We start from the raw sequence: 24,031 nt of genomic DNA, 5'->3' as shown, positions 1-24,031 counted from the left end.
TGAATTGTCCTTTTTGATGATACTGCTTATAACAGAAAAGTTACTAATTTTGGTGAAGTATGCTTAAAAACCTCTCTGTTTTGAGTTGTGCTATAGGTCTTTTATCTAAAATCCTTTTGCCCAAATAAAGGGTTAAATCTTATTTTCTCTTAAGACTTACACCATTTTAGATCTTAATGCAGACCTTAGCATTAACTTTTGTACACTCAAGATGTCCACCTTTATTCTTCTGAATTTAGATCCTCAGGTCTAGTCACATTGGTTAAAATTACTTTTCTCCCCCTCATTCCATTATGTTGACAAGATTAACTGTCTGCAAATGATCAGGTTTAGTTCTGAATGCTCAGATTTCTTACTTAATTATTATTGTTGCTACTGCTGTTTTTTGTTTATTTGTTTGTTTTGAGGTAGCTCTCACTATGTAGCCTTGGCTGACCTGAAACTTTCTATTTAGACCAGGCTGGCCTCAAAGTCACAGAGATCTGTCTGCATTTACCTCCCAAGTGCTAGGCATGTACCACCATACTCCAGTTTTTATTATTTTTTAATGATTTTGTGTGTGTGTGTGTGTGTGTGTGCATGTGGTAGTTGGTTCTTGTCAACTTGACACAAACCTAGACATTTAGAAAAGGGGAATCTCAATTGAGAGTTGCTCCTTCAGATTGGATTGGCCTGTAGTCAAGTCTTTGGGTCATTTTCTTGCCCACTGGGGGCAGTGCTACCCCTGGGCAATGGTCCTGTTTACCCTGGAGAAGCCATGAGGTTGAGCCAGTAAGCAGTGCTCCTCATGGTGTCCGCTTCAGCTCCTGCCCTCCTTCCGTAGTGACAGACTGTGACCTGAGAGCTGAGATGAAATAAACCTCTTCTTCCCCATGCTTTGGGTCATGGTCTTTTATTTCAGCAGTAGAAATCTAACTAGGATATTGAATGTGGGTCTGTGCACTTGAGTGCAGTGCCCACGGAGGCCAGAGGTGTCAGATCTCCTGAAGCTGGAGTTACAGGTACTCGTGAGCCGCCTGACATGGGTGCTGGGAACCAAGCTCAGGCCCTCTGCAAGAGCAATAAGGGTTCATAGCCACCAGACCATTTCTCTTTTTATTTTTAAACATTGTCCTGTAGAAGAACTCATTTGAGGTTTCAATGTGGTGAAACTGCTGCCACCTACCTAGGGACTTACTTTGGGGACTGGCAACTGGTTTTTCTGAGATGGTTACTCATCTCTGTGAATAATAATGATGTCAAGCCGGGCGATGGTGGTGCACACCTTTAATCCCAGCACTCGGGAGGCAGAGGCAGGCGAATCTCTGTGAGTTCGAAACCAGCCTGGTCTATAGAGCTAGTTCCAGGACAGGTGCTAAAACCACAGAGAAACCCTGTCTTGAAGGCCCCCCCCCCCCAAAAAAAATAATGATGTTACTGGCACAGGCTTGCAATAGATTCTGCTGGAAACCTGAGCGATGGTTCTGTTTACACACATCTACTATAGCAGTTGTTACTGGACCGTCCATCTGTCAGTAAGACTGCCCTGAGCCCTGGAGTCGTCAGAAGCACGCTTCCCTGCCATAGGGATCATCTTCAGCTTCTAGTCTGATGCAGTCATTTATTAAACAAAAAATACATTTTGATTGGATTGTAAAAAAATAATTATTGATTTATTTTTTTTTTTTAAAGTGTGGTTTTTAAGTCTGGAAGGGAGAGGCCAGTTAATAAAGCATTTGCTTTGTAAGCATGAGATCCAATTCCAACCTGAGAACCCACATAAGAAAAGCTCATGCTTGTAATCACAGTCCTGGCCAGGCACGTAGAGCCTCAGGTTCCCTTGCCAGCCAGACCACACTGCTTGGTCAGTTCCAGGCCACCGAGAGATCTTGTATGGACACATATGTGTGCCTGTACACGTGTGTGTGTGTGTGTGTGTGTGTGTGTGTGTGTGTGATTTTCCTGTTCTTTTCCACTTTGGTAAGTTTGGTAGGACAGTTTCTTAAGTTTGCTCCTAAGTTGGTCCTGTCCTCACCTCTGCAGAGCTATAGCTGTGACCATGTCATTGCTAAGAGTCTAAGCGTCCCACAGCCACAGTGAAGGTAATGACAGCGACTGCTCCGGCAGCTGGGAGAAACCGTCCACACAGCGTAGCATCTGTCCCAGCCTTGGCAGCAAACGCTGCATAATGAGCAGTTGTCTTTGTTGATGTTTGCTCTTTGTTCTGCGTGGTTAAAAACCTGCTCAGGCCCCCTGGAAAAGGATAGTCGAGGAGTTGGAAAGCAGAAATGCAAGGAGGAATAGTTTGTTTGTTTTTCTTTTTGTGGGGCCCAGATACAAAATTTGAGTCCTGAAGCTGCTGCAGTTTCCCAGAGAGCAGAGTGTCCCTCAGAGGAAGGCCATCTTTGTTTTCCGTCCCCTGGGATTTCCTTGAGCAGTGGAAAGAGAAGCCACCAGATAAGCCACTGGGAGCAAGTGTCACCAACAAGTTGAGTTTGAAGAGATGAGACTCGAGTCCTGGGGAGCCTAGGCTGGGATGCTTTGTAGCTTCCTTGTCAACAGCACCAAGATCCATGCAGAGCAATGGGAAAACCCTGCACAGAGTGCAGCCACCATTTGCTGCAGTTGAGTGTGTGCGCCCTGCTTCCTGCTGTGACTTCCCTGCCATGGTGGCCTGGACCCTCAAGCCGGACCCACAATAAACTCTTCCTCTCATAAGGTGCTTTTGTCAGGTTAGTTAACGTGTAAACGGATGCCACGTGTGGGCAGCGGTCGGCGCTGCACCGTGTAGAGGAGCTGTGCACAGCTGTGCAGGGAGAGTGCAAGGTAGACGCCCATCTGGGTTTTCCTCGTGTATGGGTGAATGGACTTGGCATTGCTCCAATTTCTCTCTCCTGTCCTGTGTCTTCTGCTTATTTTACATTTTCCTGAATTCTTCAAGATCGTCATGTATTTTTACTTTGTTATGATTTTAAAAGTAGCACATATTCATGCAAAGTATTTTAAAAGGATACTTTCTCGTCCATAAGTATTTGTGTTGTGGGCTGTGGAAGGATTAAATGAATCCACACCAATAGCTGAGGACCCTCTCTGTTAGTCTGTTTCCTAGTTTTTTTTTTTTTTTTTTTAACAAACGCCCGAGATGGGAGGAGGATTTTTTTTCTTTTGGCTTCAGAGGGTCTGTCCTCAGTCTCCCTTGCTCAGTTGCTGTGGGTCTACAATGACATGATACGTCGAGGGGAATACATAAGAAAGAGCTTGGCTCATCTCATACCAAGAAGACATGGAAGAGGTTGAAGTCCCCAGAAGCCCTTCAAGGGTATCCCACCGCGTAACAGTCTTCCCACTAGGTTCCACTGCTTAAAGGGTCTATTTCCTCTTCTTAGCCCATAGTCTGCTGTGTGACACATGGCGTTGGGGGGACACTCAAGATCCAAGGTAGATCAAGGGTTATTGGGAGGATTAAGTGGACCCGATCTGACACATGCGTTTTCTATTATTTAAGAACATTTTAAGAATGCTTTTCTGAACACTGTGGTGGTGGCTGTGTCTGCAGAGTGAGTTCCACATTGGCACTAAGTGAGGGCAGGTGAGGAAGGCTAACCTTTGGCATGCTGCTGTACTGGCCTCATTGCAGGTACTGCCTGTAAGTTCTCCTTGACTTTAGACTTTTTTTTTATGGGGCCAGGTGGAAGAGAGACCAAAATAGTTTATTCTAGATATCTCAGATTTGGTAAGGGAGAACTGACTTTGAAGTCAGATGGACTTTGGGGCCAGAGATCAGGGTTTCAGTCAGTCCTAAAGAAGTTTCTGTAGTAGTTGACCTTTTAGTGACTCGGGTTTCTGAAAAGGGATTGTGATTCAGCATAGTCTTGTTAAGATTAAGTGAAAGCCCTTTAATGGGGGTGGGGATGAGGTAGGATGGGGGTGAGGGTGGGCTTGAAACAGGAGGAATGATCAAGAATGGAGGCCCCTGTTCTATATAGTGGGTGCTGGGCAGAAAGCCTCTGTGGCTCTGATTTGCACCTATTTCTGGCCACGTTGACAGCTGTGTTTCCTTTTAGTCCATTCTGGATGCTTGACGCTTTCCAGAATTGGCTGTGTAACAGTGCAGTTTATTTTTATGTCTTCAGAGCATTGACTCTCACTGAAAATCCCATTCTTGGGCTGTGTCATTCTTTGCAAAGCATGTTTCTTGTACTGTGTCCAGTGAGAAAGCTAGAGATAAGAATCAGATATGACTTTAGCAATATGACTTATCTGTTCTCCCAAACCCCGTGTATTTGTATATAAAACAGCAAGCTTAATACCATAGGATTCCCAGTTTCCCATTACTGTTTGTGCTGTGTTCTTTCTGCTTGCCATCTGCCCATATATAATTGGGAGCAGGTGGTGAAGGCTTAAGGAAAATTTATGGGATTAAGAAATAAAAGTTAAACTGGTGTGTGTGTGTGTGTGTGTGTGTGTGTGTATGTGTGTTGTAATGTAAGGCCTGTTACATTCAGGTGGGTGAGGTCAACAGGCCAGGGGACAACTACAATGCACAAATAATGGTGAGAGCTGTCAAGGGGAAAGGGAAGGCACACCATCCAGCCACCTGGGAAGCCACAGAGGCTGAACTTGTTCCTCTGATGTGGCTTTCTTGAGACAGACAGGCCCATAAGGCCAGGGTGTATGTGCTGAGGTGGGGTGGTGGCGTAATTTCAGTGGGCTCTGGGTGTTAGTCTGACTCAGAACCTGGGGTAATTGGTAGAGGACTGTTCCTTTCTAGAATGCAGGGCCGGGGGGAGGAAAGCGTGGAGGGGGAGCTTTTGCTTGGTTGATTTGAAGTTGTGCTATCAGGGAAATAGCTTGCTATTTCTTTTTTTTTTAAATATTTATTTATTTATTATGTATACAATATTCTGTCTGTATGTATGTCTGCAGTCCAGAAGAGGGTACCAGACCTCATTCCAGATGGTTGTGAGCCACCATGTGGTTGCCGGGAATTGAACTCAGGACCTTTGGAAAAGCAGGCAATGCTCTTAACCACTGAGCCATCTCTCCAGCCCCCATAGCTTGCTATTTCTAGGCATTAACTCGCCCTCCTGGGTCAGCAAGACCTCAGAGACCTGGGCATTGGAAATACAGAGAATCTGAAAGGAGGTGTATTATGTTCTCTTCTTGTAAAGTAGGAGGAAATCACAATGGAGTTTTAGCCTTGTGGGATGGCCTGTGAAGCATAAGTGGTCTAAGGAGCTGGGTGTGAAGTCCAGGTACGAGAGGGAGTGGCCATGTTTCAGGACTGGGTCCACACGGCTCCATTTTTCTCTCAGTGGAACAAAAAGCTGTAGATTCTCACGTGTCTTTGCAGACACCACACCTGTCATCTTCCCGTTGGAAGTCACGTGGGACAGTGGCCTGTCCACTCATGGGTGTGAGTCTTCGGGACAGCACAGTTGGATGTTCCTGTGGCAGGGTGGTGTCTGCTTATAACAGCAGCCAAGAGTGAGGTTTGGACTATTTTATCAAAGCTATTACTGAATCTCACTTTATGGTATTTTTCTTCTGATAATTGTTGATTTTGTTAGGGTCATTCTTATCTTTAATTTATACTGATAGAATGTATTTTATAAATAAAAGTAATATTTTATGTAGAATGTAACAAATTAAGTTGACTTTATTTTTTGGTTTATAAGTTTCTATTATTTGATTATTTACAAAAAATTACATAATCATCTAATTAAAAACTTTAGGCAGACTAGGAATGTAGCTTAGTGTAGAGTAGTACTTCCTTAGCTTGGCAAAACTCTGGGTTCTATTCCTAGTTCTACAAAAAATAAATACCAAGACAAAACAAAAACCCAAACAAACACTGAAGCCCAAGGAAATAAAACTCAGAAACTCAAGCTTAGTGTTGAAAACCTGGAAAGCCGGACTGTGATGGAGAATCAGAGGTCACTGTTATGCCCAGATCTATGACGTACCCCCAAAACCAAGAAGGAGACCAAGTCTCATATGTAAAAGCAAAGAGCCTTTATTTTATACAAATTTGCAAACTTGGTCTCTCATGTGACCAACGTATTGGAATAATTGGATCGCCCTGAGATCAGTTAGAGTTGGGTTTTTATAGTAGTAAAGGTGGGGGTTAGGGGTTTCTGAGGTTCAGGACCCTTGATTGGCTGACATTTGTCTAGGGGTGTCCTGGTGAGTGTATGCTGGCAGGCGATCCTATCTACAGCGGTTGGAACTTAAGGCATTTCCTTTGGGGGTGGGGGGGTGTCTGTTCTTGGGTGGTGCTCAGGTAATCTCAGCTATGGTCCTTCCTGAAACCAGGTATTGCTTCAGGGTAAACTACTGAGACTCAGGCCTCCATTAAACTTAGGATGGCTGAGTCCTACACTGGCAGGTGATAATGTTTGGAAGTAAAGAACTTCCTTTTGGTGGTCTGTTTCTGTTTAGCTTGTCATGGCTGGCTCCTACATCCCTCAGCCCCGAGTGGTGTTTTCTTTCCCAAGAATGTCTGTTAGCATATTTCTGTACTAAAGGCTTCTTCAAGATGACCTCCTAGTCTGTCTGCATCATCTTATTACACCAAAGTTGTGTTTGATCTTCCTGGAGACCTCCTGCCGTCTCATCATCACTGAGGGGTCCTTTGAATAAATATGGAGACACTGCTGTCAGGCATGTGGCGTGGTATAATTTAATCACAGGTTGAACTGAAGTCTTCACAGCTGTTGGACTGGTTCCTGATGGTTACTTGGAGAAGTGATCTTACAGTACAGGCTCCAGGTGTGATTCTGTGGGTTAAGATGGAACCTAGAAGCTCCCTGCATGCCGGTGCTGCTGGCCCATGAACCATTAGGAGTGTCACAAGCAGAGGCACTCCTGCCTTCTGTGGGGAAGCAGTTCTTGCTTTCCTCTGCTCTGGGCTGATCTGCATGGTGACTGCCTTCTACCTCACTGTCCCATTTCTTACCAAGGCTGCTGAAGAGCTCCAGCTCTTCCCAACTGTGCCCGGCACATACTCTCGTTGCCACCCAGGCTTTGCCCTGCTGACCCAGGAGGCTAATCTCTCCTAGTCTAACCCCTCGTATCACCACCAAATCAGAAACTCAGTGTTTTGTCAGTAATGTCTTATTCTGTTGCCTCCCCCGCCACACCTTCTGTCTGGGAGCTCAGGTCTGGTGCCCCCATCCTCCTCTTCTCCATGGATGGTGGTAGCTCCCTTTCAGAGACATTATGACTCAGCCATCTTAGCCCTTGGCTCCCTCCTTGGCCTCCCTGAAAACCAACAACCCTGGGTTGTTTCCTTCAAGAAGGAATGAATGAGGCAGGTCAGGTGCAGAGTCTTCAAAGGCACCCCTCTTGCTCAGTCCACATTCGTCCCACCAGCTGACTGGAGAAATACTGGAGTTGACTGTGCAGATAACAATAATTAAGATTCATTTCCTGAACTGCCTCTCCCTTGGGCGGGTTACCTCCCAGCCCAATTAACAGCTCACACTGTATGTTTCCGCCTGGCTTTGAGGTCCTCACGTTTGACTTGGATGCTGGAGTGCTGGCCTTCGTAATCTAGGGAGGATAAAAGAGTTCTGCTTTAAAAGTAGAGGGGACACTGCTTTTAATGTGTGCAATGATCTGTTTCATGAAAGTGATCTGGGGAACCCTGATGCCTAATGGATAAAGAAGATAAATGCTGAAGCAGGAGGCCCTACTTACAACTATTTGCATTTCTCCTGGTATTTTGGTAGAAGTGACTTACTTAGTTTCACCTACTGACATACTGTGTTTTGGGGATTGAATCCAGGAACCCCAGGCACGGAAGTGCTATGCCATTGAACTGCATTTTCATCTGGGCTGTGGTTCCTTTGTAGGTACATTTTAAATAGGCCACTGCTCAGGTTGGTTATACAGGGGGAGTTGCATGTATGTGACAGTTGTCTACCAACTGTTGCCGGTGAGGCAGTGCACCCTGATGGCAAGCATCCCAGTACCAGCTGTTTAGCGTTGGGCCCCAGCCTCGGAAAGAAGACTGGCTCAGAAGGGAGTAAACGTCCTGGGACAGCCTTCTAGGTGACTGACTGAACAGTGCTGCCCCTGGGAAAGGTAATGAACTTGTGATACCTTTTGTGGGGCCGAGCCAACGCTGATTCTTTGCATTTCACGTTGGAAGGGGAAAAGGGACCTGGATTTCCATGATGAGAGGAGAAGAGAGCGAGGGTGAGGCTTCCTAATGTTTTGGTGATTGACGGATGGTAAGACTTACTGTGAGGAGTATTTTCTCGGCTGTAGAAAATGAGTGCAGTTGCTGTCCCAGCTACAAGGGAAAGCTGTCCAGTAAGCCCTCTCATGTCCCCGCAACCCTTCATCCAGAGCAGCATGCCTTGGAAGGGTGAGGGTGGCCTGTGGGGTTAGTGTGGGCCTTTCCTTCCCTCCCTCGCTGTCTCTTGACTCTTGGCACCATGGCACAGTGGTTGATTTTCAAACCAGAGCCTAGTTGCCTGACACCTCATTTTCCGATTTACATGTTTATTTCCATGAACATTTTACTTGTTTGCTGAGCATTTTGTGGATAGTATTATATGGAATCCCGACCAACCTAAGCAATCTAAGGTTGGTGAAGTGTGGGCAGAGCTCTCATTGTGAGACAAATTTAGAACCATCTTGGCGCTAGGAATGGAGTTCAGTTCCTTAGAGTACTTTCACAGCATGCATGAAGCACAGGGGCCAATCTCCACCACCAGGAAAACCAGGCTTAGTGGAGGTGGAGGCAGGAGGATCAGAAGTTCAAGGTCATCCTAACTACCTGAGCTCAAGGCCTGTTCTATATGAGATCCTGCTTCAAAATCAGAGCACAAAGAGAAACCCTTCTCACTGGGCGGTTCCAAGGTTTTACTTGAGTACCAGCTTTTCTATGGTGTGGGCAGGGGATGTGACCCTGCATGGAATGGAGGAGGCCTGGGTAGGGAATTTCCTGTTCTTTGCTTTTCAGAAGGTGGGGGGAGGAGGTTCATTAAGGCGAGGCATTGATCAGAACACAGCTGTAGCCACGGGAAGCCACTTGGTTTTGTGGCCAGCCTGGGGTTAGGACATTGTTCTCCATCTTTTGGTTTCTCTGGTTGTGATGGAAACCTTTCAGAGTGCACTAGACTCTTATTGCCCGTTTGCTGGGATGAGCAGAGTGCTGCTCCAGTTGGTCTGCCATGACTTCGTGCAGCAGTTTCAAGTGTCTCATAGTCTGCACTGCAGAGCCTGAAGCACGGAGCCCAGAGGCCAAGTTACTGGCTGAGCCTGCTTACAGAATGCCAAGTTGTTATTTATCCACTGTCCATCACTAAGTTTGTTCTTGAACCCACAGCCTTTCTGGACATCCGGTCTCACTTCAGGAAGATGAGAGGACTGGATTACATCCAAGGCTCTTCCACCTACATTGCAGACATGTCCGAGGTTGGGTTGGCTTTCCAGGATGTCAAGTGGATAAAATGTATTTACTAGAATGTGAGCTTCCTGAGGGCAGAGATCGTATGTCAGGTCCTGGGTCAGTGTTGCTTTGCTAGGCAGCACTGGCGAACATTTGTCATGCGAATGTTGAATTGTTTGTAGCTCTATGGTGTATCCAAGTGTCTTACCCCATGAAGCCCTTCACACTGGCACTCCCGGCCCAGCTCTCTGAGCAGTGAAATGAACTCACTGCTGTTCCAGTGCCAGGGCATACTTCCCCATCTCCTTGGCTCTCTGACCTGGTCTCCAGCCTGGAGAGTGCTTTGTGGCTTGGCAGCTTTGGGAACTGAGCTGGCACTCAGTGGCTCTTGGAAAGGGCTCACCAAATCTCTCCATTGCCGCATAATCCCCATGACACAGGAGGCAGATTCGGGGTTTAGAGTTTCCGTAATTGCCAGTCGATAAGCTGTTATTTATAAAGTAAGATAAGCAAGATTCTCTTTCCACTTTTGAGGAGAGTGTTTAAAACTAATTTGCAATAGTGATTTAAACTCAATGAGTGTTTTCTCCCGTTCTCCAGACTTTTCCATTTTGAATTCCGTGGATTCATTTCCTGGCAACATTTTCTTCCAGAACTTGAGGTTTTCTTCCCGCCCCCTCCACCCCACCCCTTTGTCTGTTTTACCATAGATACTTGCCCCTTGATGGGTACAAATGATGCTTCTGCATCTGTACTTTCTCCTCACTAGTAATGAAAGGATGGAGGTGTGGTTATGTGCACAGAATCACCTTTCCCATGTTGCTGGGATAATTTTCTGGGTTTAGACTCCAGTTCAGACTACAGCATATGAACCCCATCTGAATCCATTACTCTTGCTCTTGGTTCTCAGCCAAGGAGCAGCTGTCTGGAGGCATTGATGACTGAGTTGTGAAGGAGAGGGAGCACTGCTCCTGCATCTAGCTGAGGAGGCCATGAAGGAGGTCAGGAACACGGCAGAATGTGACATAGAGCAAGGTCATCTTCTACAACAATTAAAACCCCCACCCTTACCCCAGCATCAGTAATGCTGAACTCAAGGAAGCTTATTTATTCTCAGTGTTCTACCTCTTAGGGAGTCCTGTTTTCTGTTGAGCTGAGAGAAAGGTAAAGTTTGTTAACCTTTAACCTTAAACCCTGTAGAATCCTCTTTTCCAGTCAACTGGAATGCATAGTCATTATGGGCATATATCTATTAGGGCATACAGTCAAAACCCACAGTAGATACCTGCAACCATGGACAAGTACCAACTTTACATATTATAACTGGAGCTTTCTCTCCCACCTGCCAGTTCTCGAATAACCACTCTGAGGCTTAATATTAATTGCAAACTATTTGGCCTACTAACTCAGGCTTATTATTAACTAGCTCTTACAATTAAATTAGCCCATTTCTAATAGCTTATACCACGAGGTTCAAGTCTTGTTACCTCACATCTTCTATGGGAGCTGGTGTTTCACCCAACTCTGCCTTCTTCCTCCCAGTAGTGTTTGGCTTTCCTGCCTAGCTATATTCTGCCCTGCCATGGGCCAAAGCAGCTTTATTCATCAATGGATAAAAGCAACACATATTTGTAACATACAGAAGGGCATCCCACATCATCTCCCCTTTTCTCTTTAATTAAAAAGGAAGGTTTTAACTTTAACATTGTAAAATTGCATATAACTAAACAGATATCAAGCAAGAATTATAGTTATAGTATTTAGTCTATTTGTTTTGGGCAAAATTAAAGAAAATAATCTATCATCTGTCCTATCTTTGTGAGTCTAAAGTTTCATTTCTAACTTATCTTTTATCATAACTGAGGAAAACTATAGCTATATAGTCTTTAGCTCCATCAAAGACCTCAGAAGGCTTTAATACTACCTGAGTAAATAGGAAGTATATTGTAAGCAACTTCCAAAATTCTAGAAATAACAGAGATGTCAGGCTACTTGGACCATCACCCAGAGTTCTTTTATAATATTGGGACATCCATCTTCAGCCTATAGGTCTAGAATACCTGGCAGATTTTTCAGTGAAGCAGAAAATTTGAGGGACTGCCCTGCATATTTTGGCAAAATTTGTCAGTCACTTCTGTGTCCTGCAGAATGTCTGGCAGACTCTTTCATGAAGCAGGAACCCTGAAGAACTGTCCTGCCTTGTTTTGGCAAGTTCAGTAGCCATTTTTCTGTGGGTCCTACATGTCCAGTTTGTGCAGCATAACATCAAACAGTCCAGGCAAGAGCAGTTTCTTACCCAAATAACTAACCTTGCCACACTGAAAGCAAATTCCGAAAGGAGTTTCTTTGATGTCTATCATTATCTTGAAGTACTTGGTGCTCTCAGAAGCAGATGCCTCATGTCTAAAAAAAGTCTTAAGTTCTTACAACAGTTTAAATGTTATATCCATAGGACTTTGAAGTGTTTGAAGATTACCTATCCACTTGAAATATATCTTTGTATATCTAGAAAACCTAAATAACAAGTCAATAAGTTTGACTATTATAGATATTATAGATGGCTACTAATTTGTATTTGTTAACTATTCATTACTTTTTAAAATGTGCTGCATAAACATAACATTTTAAACAAGAAAAGAAATATATACACATATACACAGTACAAAACAGTTGACCTTAAATATGTATCAGTAAAACAAAATCTATAGCAATATAAATTATTTTGAGATTAACAGTTGTTTTTTATATCCTGTATTCCCCTGAATATAACAAACACCCATAACCTACCAAATAACAAAAGACCATCCATACCTCCCAGAGCTCTCGGAATGTGGATGTGGTTTTCTCCAAACTGCTAGGAAGTCTGTGGACGAAGTATATTTAGGATCCCTGAGAAAATCTGAGATAATAGCCAAGTTTTGGAAAGACCAGTTATAACCTTTGTTGATAGATAACACCTGTCAAGGCTCAGGAGGTCTCCCTTGATCAAAGTTGGTCCATCTTAATCTGGACAGAGTTCATAGCCTCTTTTCCTATGGAAATACAAGCAGAACTTCTTCTCCAAAGCAATGCATCTTTTAAGGTACAGAGAACACTTCCGGGTCCCCTGCTGCTTGAGAAGGTGAGCAGAGAAGGGGTGGCCCCTTATTTTGTAGAGCAGAAAAGGAAAACTGCTTCTTCCATGCTTACCCCTTCCAACTCCGGTTTCCTTTAGAGAAAACCAAGGTTTGGCCAGTGTGATCTGTCCCTTAGCACTTAAGCAGACAGGAAGTGGCGCACAGTTCACCAACTGAAACCCTGGCTCTTTCCTCACCAGCTCTCTCACCTTAAGTTGCATCACGTCCCTGAGCCTTGGCCTCCGCTCTTTGACAGAGATGACAGCCATGGCAGCAGTAACCGTAATCGTCCCTTGCAGAGAGTAAGTGATTGGCAGGTGTTAGCTAATACAGATAAGTAAGCTTTGTCTGTGTGGGATAAATAACATTCCTAACGCATGCCTGTGTGTTGAGTTCATGTTGTCACAGTCATTCTGTGAGTCTGGGACTAGCTACAGTTGTGACCGTCCTACCTGAGCTTGAGTTGTTTGCTATCCTACATGTCAGTGAGCGGAAATGGATGCTAAATCTCTAAATTGTGCTTTAGCTAGGGGTCCGGTGATCTGAGGAGGTGGTAGGTTAACCCCCTTGTAGAAACACCCGACCATCTCATCTTTAGCTCACAAACTTTTGCAAAGAGGGGAACAAAGGCTATTTATCATCCCTGAGCTTAGCCATGCTCCCCCTGGTCAGGTGACCACCATTCATACTTTCCCCTCCTCTTTCTGACTATCTAATACTGCTATCTCGCGCACACTGCACCCCCGTGTCTGCGCTCTGTGCGCTGGCACCCAGTTCGCGAGCTTCAGGCAAGGGGATTGGAGGTTAAAATACACAGTCACACACAGACAGACAGCGACACGGGTCATCCTTGAATTCCTCAAAGAATGCCCCTTTTATTGTGTTCAGGAGCAGATTATATAGAGATAGTCACGCCCCAGCCAAACCCACCAGAAACCATTCTCCTGCCATCAGGAACTCCTGAAGGTCTTGTTTGTGCTCAGAGCAGCTGTAGGCACTCAGATCAGGGGATTACAAGAAATCCAGGATCTGGGGTCTCACTGCTCCCAGCAGTCTCAGGCACGTCTTGGACTACTTAGTCTGGCCAGTGTCTGTTGGTATCAATTCTGCATCTCCCCAAGTGCTGCCTGGCCTGGAGAGTTAACCCAGAACCAACAGCTCATTAATGGTGTATAAGTGTAGTGTCCTCCCTACAGTGTGGAGTAGAAGAGTTCTCCATTCTCCATCTCCTGGCACATGGTACACACTATCTCTTTAACTCCATTTCAGTATTTCATAGGTGTTTGTAAAGGGCAGAGCCCAGCATGAACTATCCGGCATGCACTGCCCGGCATATATTACCCAGCATGCACCACCCGACACCATGGAGGCACCCGTACTCCTCTACCTAACCCTTGTGCCATAGGATGAGCCTTGTGCCATAGGATGAGCCCTGCATACACACAACACACACAGAGGGTGAGGAAGATAAGCTGCAAAGTACTGGTCCAGGATTTCAGGTCCTAGGGCTGCCCAGTTTAAACTCCGACTTTCTAGTTTTCAGATCTGGGCTACACAAGTCCTTTCTATTATAACAAAATCAAGTTAGTATTAAGGAGTGTGAGGCGAGATTAAGATAGCAAGATCCAGAACACTATGCAGGAGAAGTAAAAGGGCTTGCAGCTGGGGGTGACATAGCTGAGGTGAGCAGATAAGAGGAGAGACAGGCTCTGAGCTAGTGCTGGTCAGTTGAAGCTCCCCCAGGAGAAGACACACAAGACACTATTGTGTTTTCATGCATTCTTTTGCTGGCAGTTATAATAGACTAAATTTTAAGTAGGGAAAGTCTCTGTTCCTTTCCGTCTATTTATTTTGCCAATTTCAAAAAGGTGAACACCACAGACCGACCTGTAGGCAAGGAGTTAAACATGAGGTAGCCAAGAGAATCTACAGTTGGCTTTTGGTAAACTATGATAAGACTTAACTATCCACAGACAGCAAAAGAAAAAGGCCCGTGATAAAGTTCTAGCTGGTTATGTAAACGCACAAACAAAGGCAGCATAGTCTTAACAGCCAGCAGACCTATGTTGGCCATGGCGTTACATAGCAGCAAGTTAGAGATGTGTGGAAGAGGGCATCAAAGCATGGCCACTTCTCTAAGTAAGTAAGAGTGTGAACATGCACGATCATCTTCCTGCTTGAACCGGTAGGGTGTGTAGAACATGTGGGTCTCTATTGATTCAACTTCACTATGCTCAGAGAATTAATCAAATTTGCCTCAGTCTCTTCGGAGTTTCCGCCCTAAGTCATGTTAAGAGCCCATAGACAAACATTTCAGCATACCCCCTCCCTACAGGAGCAAATGAACCTCTGTGGCAACGCCTGTTGGGTCCCTCTGGGGGCTTTGCTTGCCTCCCCGAGCTCTGTTTTCTGCAACAGAACTTTGATCATTCTGCTTTTATTTTCTTTCTGTCTGCAATAGAAGTTTCTTTTAAGTTTCATCCTTGACCATGACTTTCATTCTATGAGTTCGTGAGAAAAGGACCCAGAATGGAAGTTTTGTGTGATCATGAGCATTGGCACCCAAACCCTTGAGTTAAGCTTCACGCTCAAGAACCCCACCATCCCTGATCACCCCCACCCACTCCTGCTCCATTTTACAGCTACCTGCTGTGAGCTTCAGAACCTGAAAGAAGATTGAGCTGCAGAGAAGACTCTTGTGTGAGTTAGGTACCCCTGTATGTTTGCGTTTGCACCTACACAGAGACACTTGTGGACTTCCTGCTGCGTTGCTATTTTCAGTTTGTACTGCTGGCGTGGACTTCCAGGAAATGAGGATATTGTGTTTTGACTTAATAGAAGCACCTGAAGCCACTCCCAATCCTAGCTCATGTTTCCCGGTACATTTCCTCATAGGCCTCCCATCAGTCCGTGGGATGATGACTTCCCAGGGCTGGTGGGCAAGGCCGGGAAGGGAGAGTGGAGATAGTATTCACTTTTTGTGGGATGTGTTTTGGTTTCTCCCTTGATAGGGGGAGCAGTGAGAACAGCTGGCCTGACTTCATTTTGACCCTTTCCCAGGCAGGGACAAAGCACCTTTTACTTCTGAAGCCTGCGTTGAGCATGCTCAGAAATGAGCTGGGCAGTGGGAGGACTCTAGGAGTGACACATTCCTCTTTGTGATTTGTTTGAGGGACAGAAGGCTCCTCAGAAGGGAAGAGAATCACTTAAGTACTTACTGTGTTCACATTCATTTGCAGAAACATCTTCAAACCTCTTTGCTGTTCTAAAATACATAGATTTCCCTTCCTCCCTCCTTTCTTCCCCTCCTTCCGTCCTTTGACAGGATCACATACAGCCCAGTGTGCATGTGCTACTCTTTAAAAAGATAAGAAATTTGACAACTTGTCAGGTACCGTGCCACATGCCTGTAATCCTGGCACTTGGAAGGAGAATCCAGAGTACAAGACCTGCCTCAGATATATAGAGAGTTTGAGGCCAACATGGACTTCATAAGACCCTGTCCCCAAACAAAGCAAAACAAAAGTAATACATACATAATAAAAGCTTGAGTGTTAGGAAGTAGATGTTTCTTTTCCCTCCCCATATCTAGGTCATTCCCCTGGGAGTCTGTTTATAACCTTGTGTCTCCCCACATGGCTTTATGTACCTCTCTGCACAGGTAGTTTATGTCAGCCATGCTGACTGTGTTGGGGGGCAGCCACACTCAAGCTCTCCAACCATGTGACTCAAACAACAATTCAGTGTAGTTTCCAGAGGCTAACAACTCCAGAGCAGGGTTTTGTCAGGCTGTCTTATAAATGGCCCCTTAGCATCTTCTCCCAGGGCAGTCGCTGTGACTGTGTTCTCATCTCTCCCGATGAGGACACACACCACTGGGATAGGTACTGTTCCAGGGATGCTGCTCAAAAACATCAGCCTCTACAGACCAAACAGAATCACATTTTCAGGTGCTGGAGCTCAGTACTTCAACATGTGAGCTTTGGAAGAGACACTGTACAGAGTGAGCAGGTGGTTTTTTATATATTTAGGAATATACGTCTCTATATACAAACACACACATACATACATAAAAATGTAACAACAATAATGAAATCAGAGGTCATGTTTTTTAAAGAAAGGAGGGTTGGGGGGAGGGAGAGGCAAGGGAAGAATGAAATGATGTAATTATATTCTCCAAAAAATAAAAGATAAAAATTATAGTGCTCTGTGATATAATGCTACTAAGAAATTCAAGAGTTTAGCATGTGATTTGTGAGTTCGGCCCCAGGGATTGGGAATGCTGGTGTGTAGCAATGGGTGAGCATGCCTGCTTTTTCATCCCACCCGACTCCCACCCGGCTAGCTTAGCCCCAGAAATAACACAGAAATCTTATTCATTTAAACACTGCCTGGCCCATTAGTTCCAGCCTCTTATTGGCTAATTCTCACATCTTGCTTTAACCCATTTCTATTAATGTGTGTAGCACCATGAGGTGGTGGCTTACCGGGAAGATTCTAACCTACGTCCATCTTGGGCCGGAGCTTCATGGCGTCTGCCTGATTCTTCTTTCTTCCTCCCAGAATTCTGTTCTGTCTACTCCACCCACCTAAGGGCTGGCCTATCACAAGGCCAAGGCAGTTTCTTATTAACCAATGAAAGTAACACATAGACAGATGACCCTCCTACATCACTGGTGCTTTTGGCTTGAGGAGTTTGCCACTCACATAGCTTCATCACCAGACATTACTCCTTCAGCATCCATTGCTGAGGAAGAATGGACAGCACCGCTTTGTTCATTTTTTATTTTTAAACAAAAGGCTTTAAAAGAGTGATTTTAAGCTCACAGCAAAACTGAGTAAGAACATAGAAACATTTCACACACACCCTGTCACCACAGAAGTTCATCTTCCCAGAGCTGACGAGCATCCTTCCAGGATCAGCTTCTCCAGTGACATCAGACTCTTCCCATGATCACCCTCCCTCACAGCATCCCCAGCACAGTGGCTTGTTTGTTTTCTCTGATGACTCTATCTCCTCTTTGCCTCTCAAATCCCTACTCAGTCTTGGTGCCACAAACCCTACAGATATTTGTTTTATAAGCCTGACTTGTTTGGCAAAGGCTTATGCCCTCTAGCGACACACACAGTACACTAGCTTTTCTCTTCAAGCTTGTGACAGTTTGGAGTTGGACCAGTCAAGGTTTGTCTGAGGTAAAGTCCAGGACGAGTAAGCTCTGTTCTCCAAAACTGTGGCCAGTCAGCACAGGTGGAGTACAGTTTCCTGGAATTGTACTCTTCCTTTCACAGACACAGTTTGCAGTTTCCCCCTGGTGCATTTGTCAGAATTCAGCTTAAGGCCATGCGTGTATTCCTTTGTTTATTGGTATAGTTTGCTCTGAAGAGTGACTCTTGGTTTAGCAGAGAAAGGCTACTGTTGAATTGCAATATTTTTTAGAATTTTTGTTCAATATGTACATACATATGAATATACATATGTCTGGGTTTTGGCAATACTATGTTTAGACCAATTGTCTAGGCATCTGCTAGGCAAACTCTACCACTGGACCGTCGCTCTGTAAGTAAAGAGAAGCGTTTGACAAATACGGCGCATACATTGGTGCATGGCTTTAGTGACAGTGTAGGACTGAACCGCTTGCTTCACTGCAGTGTCTTCCATAATCGTGTCCTTTCTGTCACTATTTATTTATTTTCCCTTCTGTGGACAGAGTGCGCTTAGCTATTGACTCTGCTCTGGTATAGTTCTACTATTAGTTTGAAGCTTTCTAGCTAGTTCTAAAACACTTAGAATGACCAACCTGTAACGGGAAGAGGCTTACTGGGCTCAGCGTTTTAGAATGTGATTGGATGTCCCTGCTGCTGTGGGATGACAAGTAGTGCATTATGAGGGGAGCATACAGCAAACAGAGGGAGCCAGGGCCTCTCAGCCACTTTTCTTTTCTTATTTGGGGCATATTGTTCTAGACCAGGCTGTAAATGGAAGGCTTTTCTCCATCCCACTGGTCCTCCTTGATCAGTTTCTCTATGCCAATGTGTTCCCAAATAACCACTCAGAGGCTTAATATCAGTTACAGTTGTCTGGCCAGTGACTTAGGCTATTTCTGGCTAGCTCTTTCTGTAAATTAACCCACTTCTATTAGTTTATATTTTACCATGAGGCTTGTGGCCTGTTACCTCATATCTTATTTCTTGGGTGGCTACATGTTGTCTCACTGACTTCACCTACTCCCTCTCTATCTTTGTTTGGATTCTCCACATAACTGTCCTTGGCTAATTGACTGAAATAGCTTTATTCATCAACCAATAAAAGCAACACATATGCAGAAGAACATCCCAAATCATCTCCCCTTTTTGTCTAATTAAAAAGAAAAGTTTTAACTTTAACAAGGTAAAATTACATATAACGAAATAGTTATTAAGCATGAATTACAGTTACAACATTTAGTCTATTTGTATTAGGCAAAATTAAAGAAGATACTTTATCATCTATTCTTTGTGAGTCTAAGGTTTAAATCTAATTTATCTTTTTTTATAACTAAGGAGAACTGTAATCAATAGGTTCTCATCTTCTGTGGAAATAAAAGAAGAACTTTTTTCCAAAGTAACATATCCTTAGACTCAAATTTTGAAGTTAAGATACCTTTAAAATTTATATGTTGGTTTAGCCTACCAGACACCAGAATCAATGTCTCTCTGCAGTCAAAAAATTTAAAGAAAACACAATAGTGCACATAATTTAGACTCTTTGTGTATTTTCTATCTTTACATGGCTTAATATATATATTTTATACTATTTTTAAGGATTTTTAAATTATTTTAATCTGACTGTTATTCTCCTCCTCTTCCTCTTCCTCTTCCTTTCCTTCTCCTTCTCCTTTGTCTTCGCCTTCTCCTTCTTCTTCTGATCCTATGCATATTTTATCAAACACATTGTGACACATTTATAGGTCTTTTTATCTGAAATCTGTCCTATTGTGTGTCTATAATCCTTTTCTGATCAGGAGCATTTTAAATATGATAAGAGGGCATGGCTAAGACTACAGCCATGGCTTTGACTGTTGGCCCTGTGCTTAGCCCTCTAATATGGTGGAAACACACTCACCACCAGTGTCGGGACCACTGGGTGAGAGCCACGCTCACCTCCCAACTCTGGGGAGCAATATATAGCACATAAACCTTTTTCATCTGAGTAAAAGCCTAAATCTGCCATGCAGCACATGGCTGTGTTCTCAAGTCTCAGGCTGTGCTGTCAAGCCTGCACATAGCAGCTGGAAGAAGCCTCTTTGTACTGCGGCCAGTGAGAGAGGGAGTCTGCCATGTTTAGCTGAGGCCCATTGCTACCAGGGAACGTGGTTCTGTACTGTGACCTGCAATGAGAGACATGAATTAGGAAACCATTCTTGGCTCCATTTTAGAACCTTTTTAAAAGCTCTCTCGGGTTTATGTGGAAATTCCTTGGGCATCATATGTAAACAGAAGGCTCTTCTCTGTTCCACTGGTCCCCCTGGACTGGTTTCTCTCTGTTCCCAAATAATTACTCAGAGGCTTAATATCTGGCCAGTGACTTAGGCTATTCCTGGCTAGCTATCTCTAAAATTAACCCATTTCTATTAGTTTATATTTTACCATGAGGCTATGGCTTATTACCTCATATCTTACTTCTTGGGTGGCTATATGGTGTTTTCCCGACTCTGCCGACTCTCTCTGTATCTTTGTTTGGACTTCCTGCTTAGCTTTACTCTGCTAAGCCATTGGCCAAAACAGCTTTATTCATCAACCAATAAAAGCAATAATGTACAGAAGGATGTCTCACATCACCAGTCTTTTACTATGTGGTCATTAAGTGATGCTTAAGGCCCCAACTATAGAAAACTGCTTCTAAAGGAGTTTTATGGGTTAAGTATTTATTATCACCTTTGAACTTGGAATGCAGCAAATCTGCTTATCTAAGACAATGTGACTTAATCAAAAGCTAGGAAAGAAGAGGGAGAGCCTAGAGAATCCAGTTAGTTTGGGAGCAGAGGGGAAGAACACATTGGGTTCAGTCCTAGCACATTATAAACCCAGTGTAGCTGTGCATGCCTATAATCCCAGCACGTGGGAGGAGCCTGAGGCCCAAAAAAATACAAACAGAAAAGATGAATGAATTGTAAAGGAAATGGAAGTGTGGCTGGTAAAACACACACACACACACACACACACACACGCACGCACGCACGCACGCACGCGCGCGTAGTACCGCAGCACTACCTGTTGGCTCAGCCTAAGGAGAATTGATTCTTTTATAGTGATGACCTAGATTTATGAGCCTTTTGAGTAAGATGTGCGGAAAGTAGAATGTAAGGCGCATAGAAGACATTAGCAAGAATTTGAAGTAATGTTACAGCGCAGAGAGACAGAGGCTCTAACACTGGAGCCTTCACGACGTAAGGGAGGTAGCCTGAGATGTGACCCAACTTCTGAGATCCACCATAGCATTATAATTTGCTGTCCTAACTACATACCTGTTGACTAGTCTCATTGTGCATGGTGTTTACAATGTACTCTTGTGACTGGTGTTTGTTTTGAAGCTTTGCAAGGTCCCAAACTTCCTTCCAGATCATTATCAAGAAATTGAATTATTAGGGCTTAGGTTCAGTATAGAGCAGTGTTCATACTCTCATATTCAGATGTAATTTGCAGTTTCTGTAATTCCTTTCTGAGAAGACCTGTTGGGTAACAGCTCCTCCCTCAAGTCAAATGCGCCTGGGGAAACTTCCCACAGCAGTGTATAAGGGATGTCCTGTTACCATTGTTACTTTATAAGTGAGTATACTGAGTCTTGAAGGAGTAAGTGGCTTTATCTCTAGGTGGCAGATCCTAACCTCCTCCACAGAGACTGACTTCTAGCTTGAACCCTTTTGTCCACCACCCTGCTGCCTTGTGTCTTATCAAAGACCTAGTTTTCCAAATAACAGAGAGGACATTGAATTGGAAAAGTACTGACTGTACAAGCACAAGGAACTGGTTTGATTTCTAGGTCCCATGTAACAAACTGAGTGTGGCAGCCCACCTCTATGATCCCGGCACTGGGTCTGCTGGCCAGCTCATCTGGCTGAATTGATGAGACCCAGATTCAGTGTAAGACTCTGTCTTGAAAAATAAAGTGGACACATGGCTGAGGAGTGACACCCTGTATAGACTTCTAGCCTCCACATACATGTACACATATGTGCCATACACAGGGTCATGTGGCACAATGATCTAGTTTTCCCAAGTGAAAGCCTTGTCTACTGTTAGTGGTACAGCAGGAGATCTGAGCTCACTGAGCCCATTCCTCCCTCATTAGCTTAGAAAGATGGCCCCTGATAGGCTATGAGGCTGAGAGACAGCACACGTGTAAGAGGTACCTACAAACTTGTCTTTGGGGTTTCAAGTTGCAGGTTCCCCTCTACAAGCACATCCATGTCCTCCCGACATGTTCCTAGGTGACAGTTTGTGTTATGAATTTTGACTTTTGATGGTTGGGTCCAGCTTCTTGTTTCCCATGTCTTCCTTCTCATGTCCTCTTTCATGTAGCGCCTTTTTTAGTTCTTAGCTGCTGTTTTTGCTTTTAGCTGATCCTAGAAACCTTTGTTTTCTCTTAAGTGTAATAATGACTGTGTACTTCTGAGGAAGTCCCTTTCCTGCTTATTCCTGGCGATCTCCCAAGCCGTTAGTGCTCATCTTTCCAGACAGACTGCTTCTAGCCAAAGCTCTGCCACACACTCTTCCTGTGGTCATGATGTCGAGAGAGCAGTCATCTTTAGCCTGGAAGGTCCACCAGCCGAAAACTAGGGAAAATGTTTGTAAAGCAGTGGGCCTATATGGGATACCAGCTGGGTCTCCTATAATTTAGTTCAGACTGGCACTACCAAGGTTTGGTGTATAGTTTCACAGAGTTGTCCCAACTTCTCAGGCCACTCATAATCTGAACATCCCGTAGCCTGTCTGATTGGGTATAAGCCTGAGTTTCTACCCTTTCCTTCTAGGGTTCAATAATTTGCTGAACCTCTTACAGGGTTTAGGAAAAACTCCGTACTTATTTTTCCCTGCTTACCATAAATGTTAAAAATACACAGCCAGATGTACAGGGCGAGGAGCCCCAAAGTGTGAACCCCAGTAGTATCTGTTCCACAGTGATGGGACACATCTCCAGTGTACGTGGATACTTTTATTGACACAGACGTTTTGAATCCACTGGTGAGGGTTTTTGTAGAGATGTCAATGTGTATCACAACTGCTTCAGTCATCAACCATGGATCATTTAACACAATCACCCCTTCTGTCCCTGAGAGGAGAGAGTGGGGAGCTGAAATTTCTAATCTTTAATGTCACGTGGCTGACTTCTGACAGCCGGGTCCTAAAATGACTGGGAGAGGGGCTCACTAAGAGTTGTGCCATTGAACATAGACTCAGGTGTGGCTTAACGGGGCTTATGAATAACAAGACACTTCTCACCACCCTTGAAATTCCAGCGATTTCAGAGCCTCACATTCCATGACCCTGAAGAACAGTCTTGTGTTTCTTGCTAAATTACAATGACACACTCTGAGAAGATGTTTGTGTCTTCCCTAGCTGGCCTGCTGTTGCGGTTCTGCTGGATGCTCCCTCTGCTGCGGCTGCTGCCCTAAGATCCGGCAGTCTCGGACCACCCGCTTCATGTATCTACTCTACTTCCTCCTGGTCATCGGCCTCTGCTGTGTGATGATGTCATCCTCTGTGACTAAGCAGATGAAGGAGCATGTAAGTTTGTGGTTCTTGATGGAGTTGTATGAGAAGCATGATTTAGAGGACTGGGTTCCATACCACTGTAATTTGGGGTTTGTTACATGCCTGTTGTTGAGATAAAACATCACGACCAAGGCAACTTATAGAAGGAAGTACTTATTTGGGCTTACAGTTCCAGAGGGATACGGGTTCATTCTGGTGGGTTGGCGTGGCAGCACATGGTAGGCATGGCCGCAGGAAGTTGAAAACTCACATTTTGAACCATAGCACACACAAAGCAGAGATAGAATGGAAATAGGCAAGGCTTTTTAATTAGCTCGTGGCCCCCTCTTTCCTCATGACATACTTCTTCTGTAAGGCTGCACCACCCAAATCTCCCCCCAAACAACACCACCAACCAACTGGAGACCAAGTATCCAAATGCCTGAGGCTGTGGAGGACACTTCTCGTACAAACCACTTTACTTGGGCTCTGAACTGTCTCAGAACTTGTCTACTGCGTCCAGGCCAAGCAGGCAAGCCATTCAACAGCTTGATCTTTAATTAATCAATCGATTAATGTTTGGTATGATGTCTAGGTATATCTGTGGATGTGATGAGGTATGTTGGGTGTCTGAGCACTCATGACAATCAGAGGAGAGAGCACCAGATGCTCTAACTTCATTCTCTGCCTTGTTTCTTTGAGGCTGGATCTCTCACTGAACCTAGAGCTGGGTTGGTGGTTGGAGGCCAGCAAGCCTCAGTGAGTCTTCCCCATCCCTGCAGTGCTGGGTTTATAAGCATGT

The 24,031-nt window shown here is 44.5% G+C and overlaps 1 protein-coding gene across 1 annotated transcript in view; it reads left to right on the top strand.

Moving 5' to 3' along the window:
- The window catches only part of Serinc5 (serine incorporator 5), a 94,594-nt gene that overhangs the window by 24,493 nt on the left and 46,070 nt on the right, over positions 1 to 24,031 (top strand). Inside the window, exon 2 of the mRNA XM_050153820.1 lies at positions 23,095 to 23,262. Coding sequence (XP_050009777.1) covers positions 23,095 to 23,262 — 168 coding nt within the window. The remainder of the gene's footprint in view (positions 1 to 23,094; positions 23,263 to 24,031) is intronic.

This window comes from Alexandromys fortis, unplaced genomic scaffold (genome assembly GCF_014885135.2).
Source record: "Alexandromys fortis isolate MF-2015 unplaced genomic scaffold, M_Fortis_MF-2015_v1.1 scaffold_79, whole genome shotgun sequence".
In the NCBI taxonomy this organism is placed as follows: domain Eukaryota; kingdom Metazoa; phylum Chordata; class Mammalia; order Rodentia; family Cricetidae; genus Alexandromys; species Alexandromys fortis.
The sequence above is the reverse complement of the archived record's forward strand: the minus strand, read 5'-3'. Positions and strand labels throughout refer to the sequence as shown.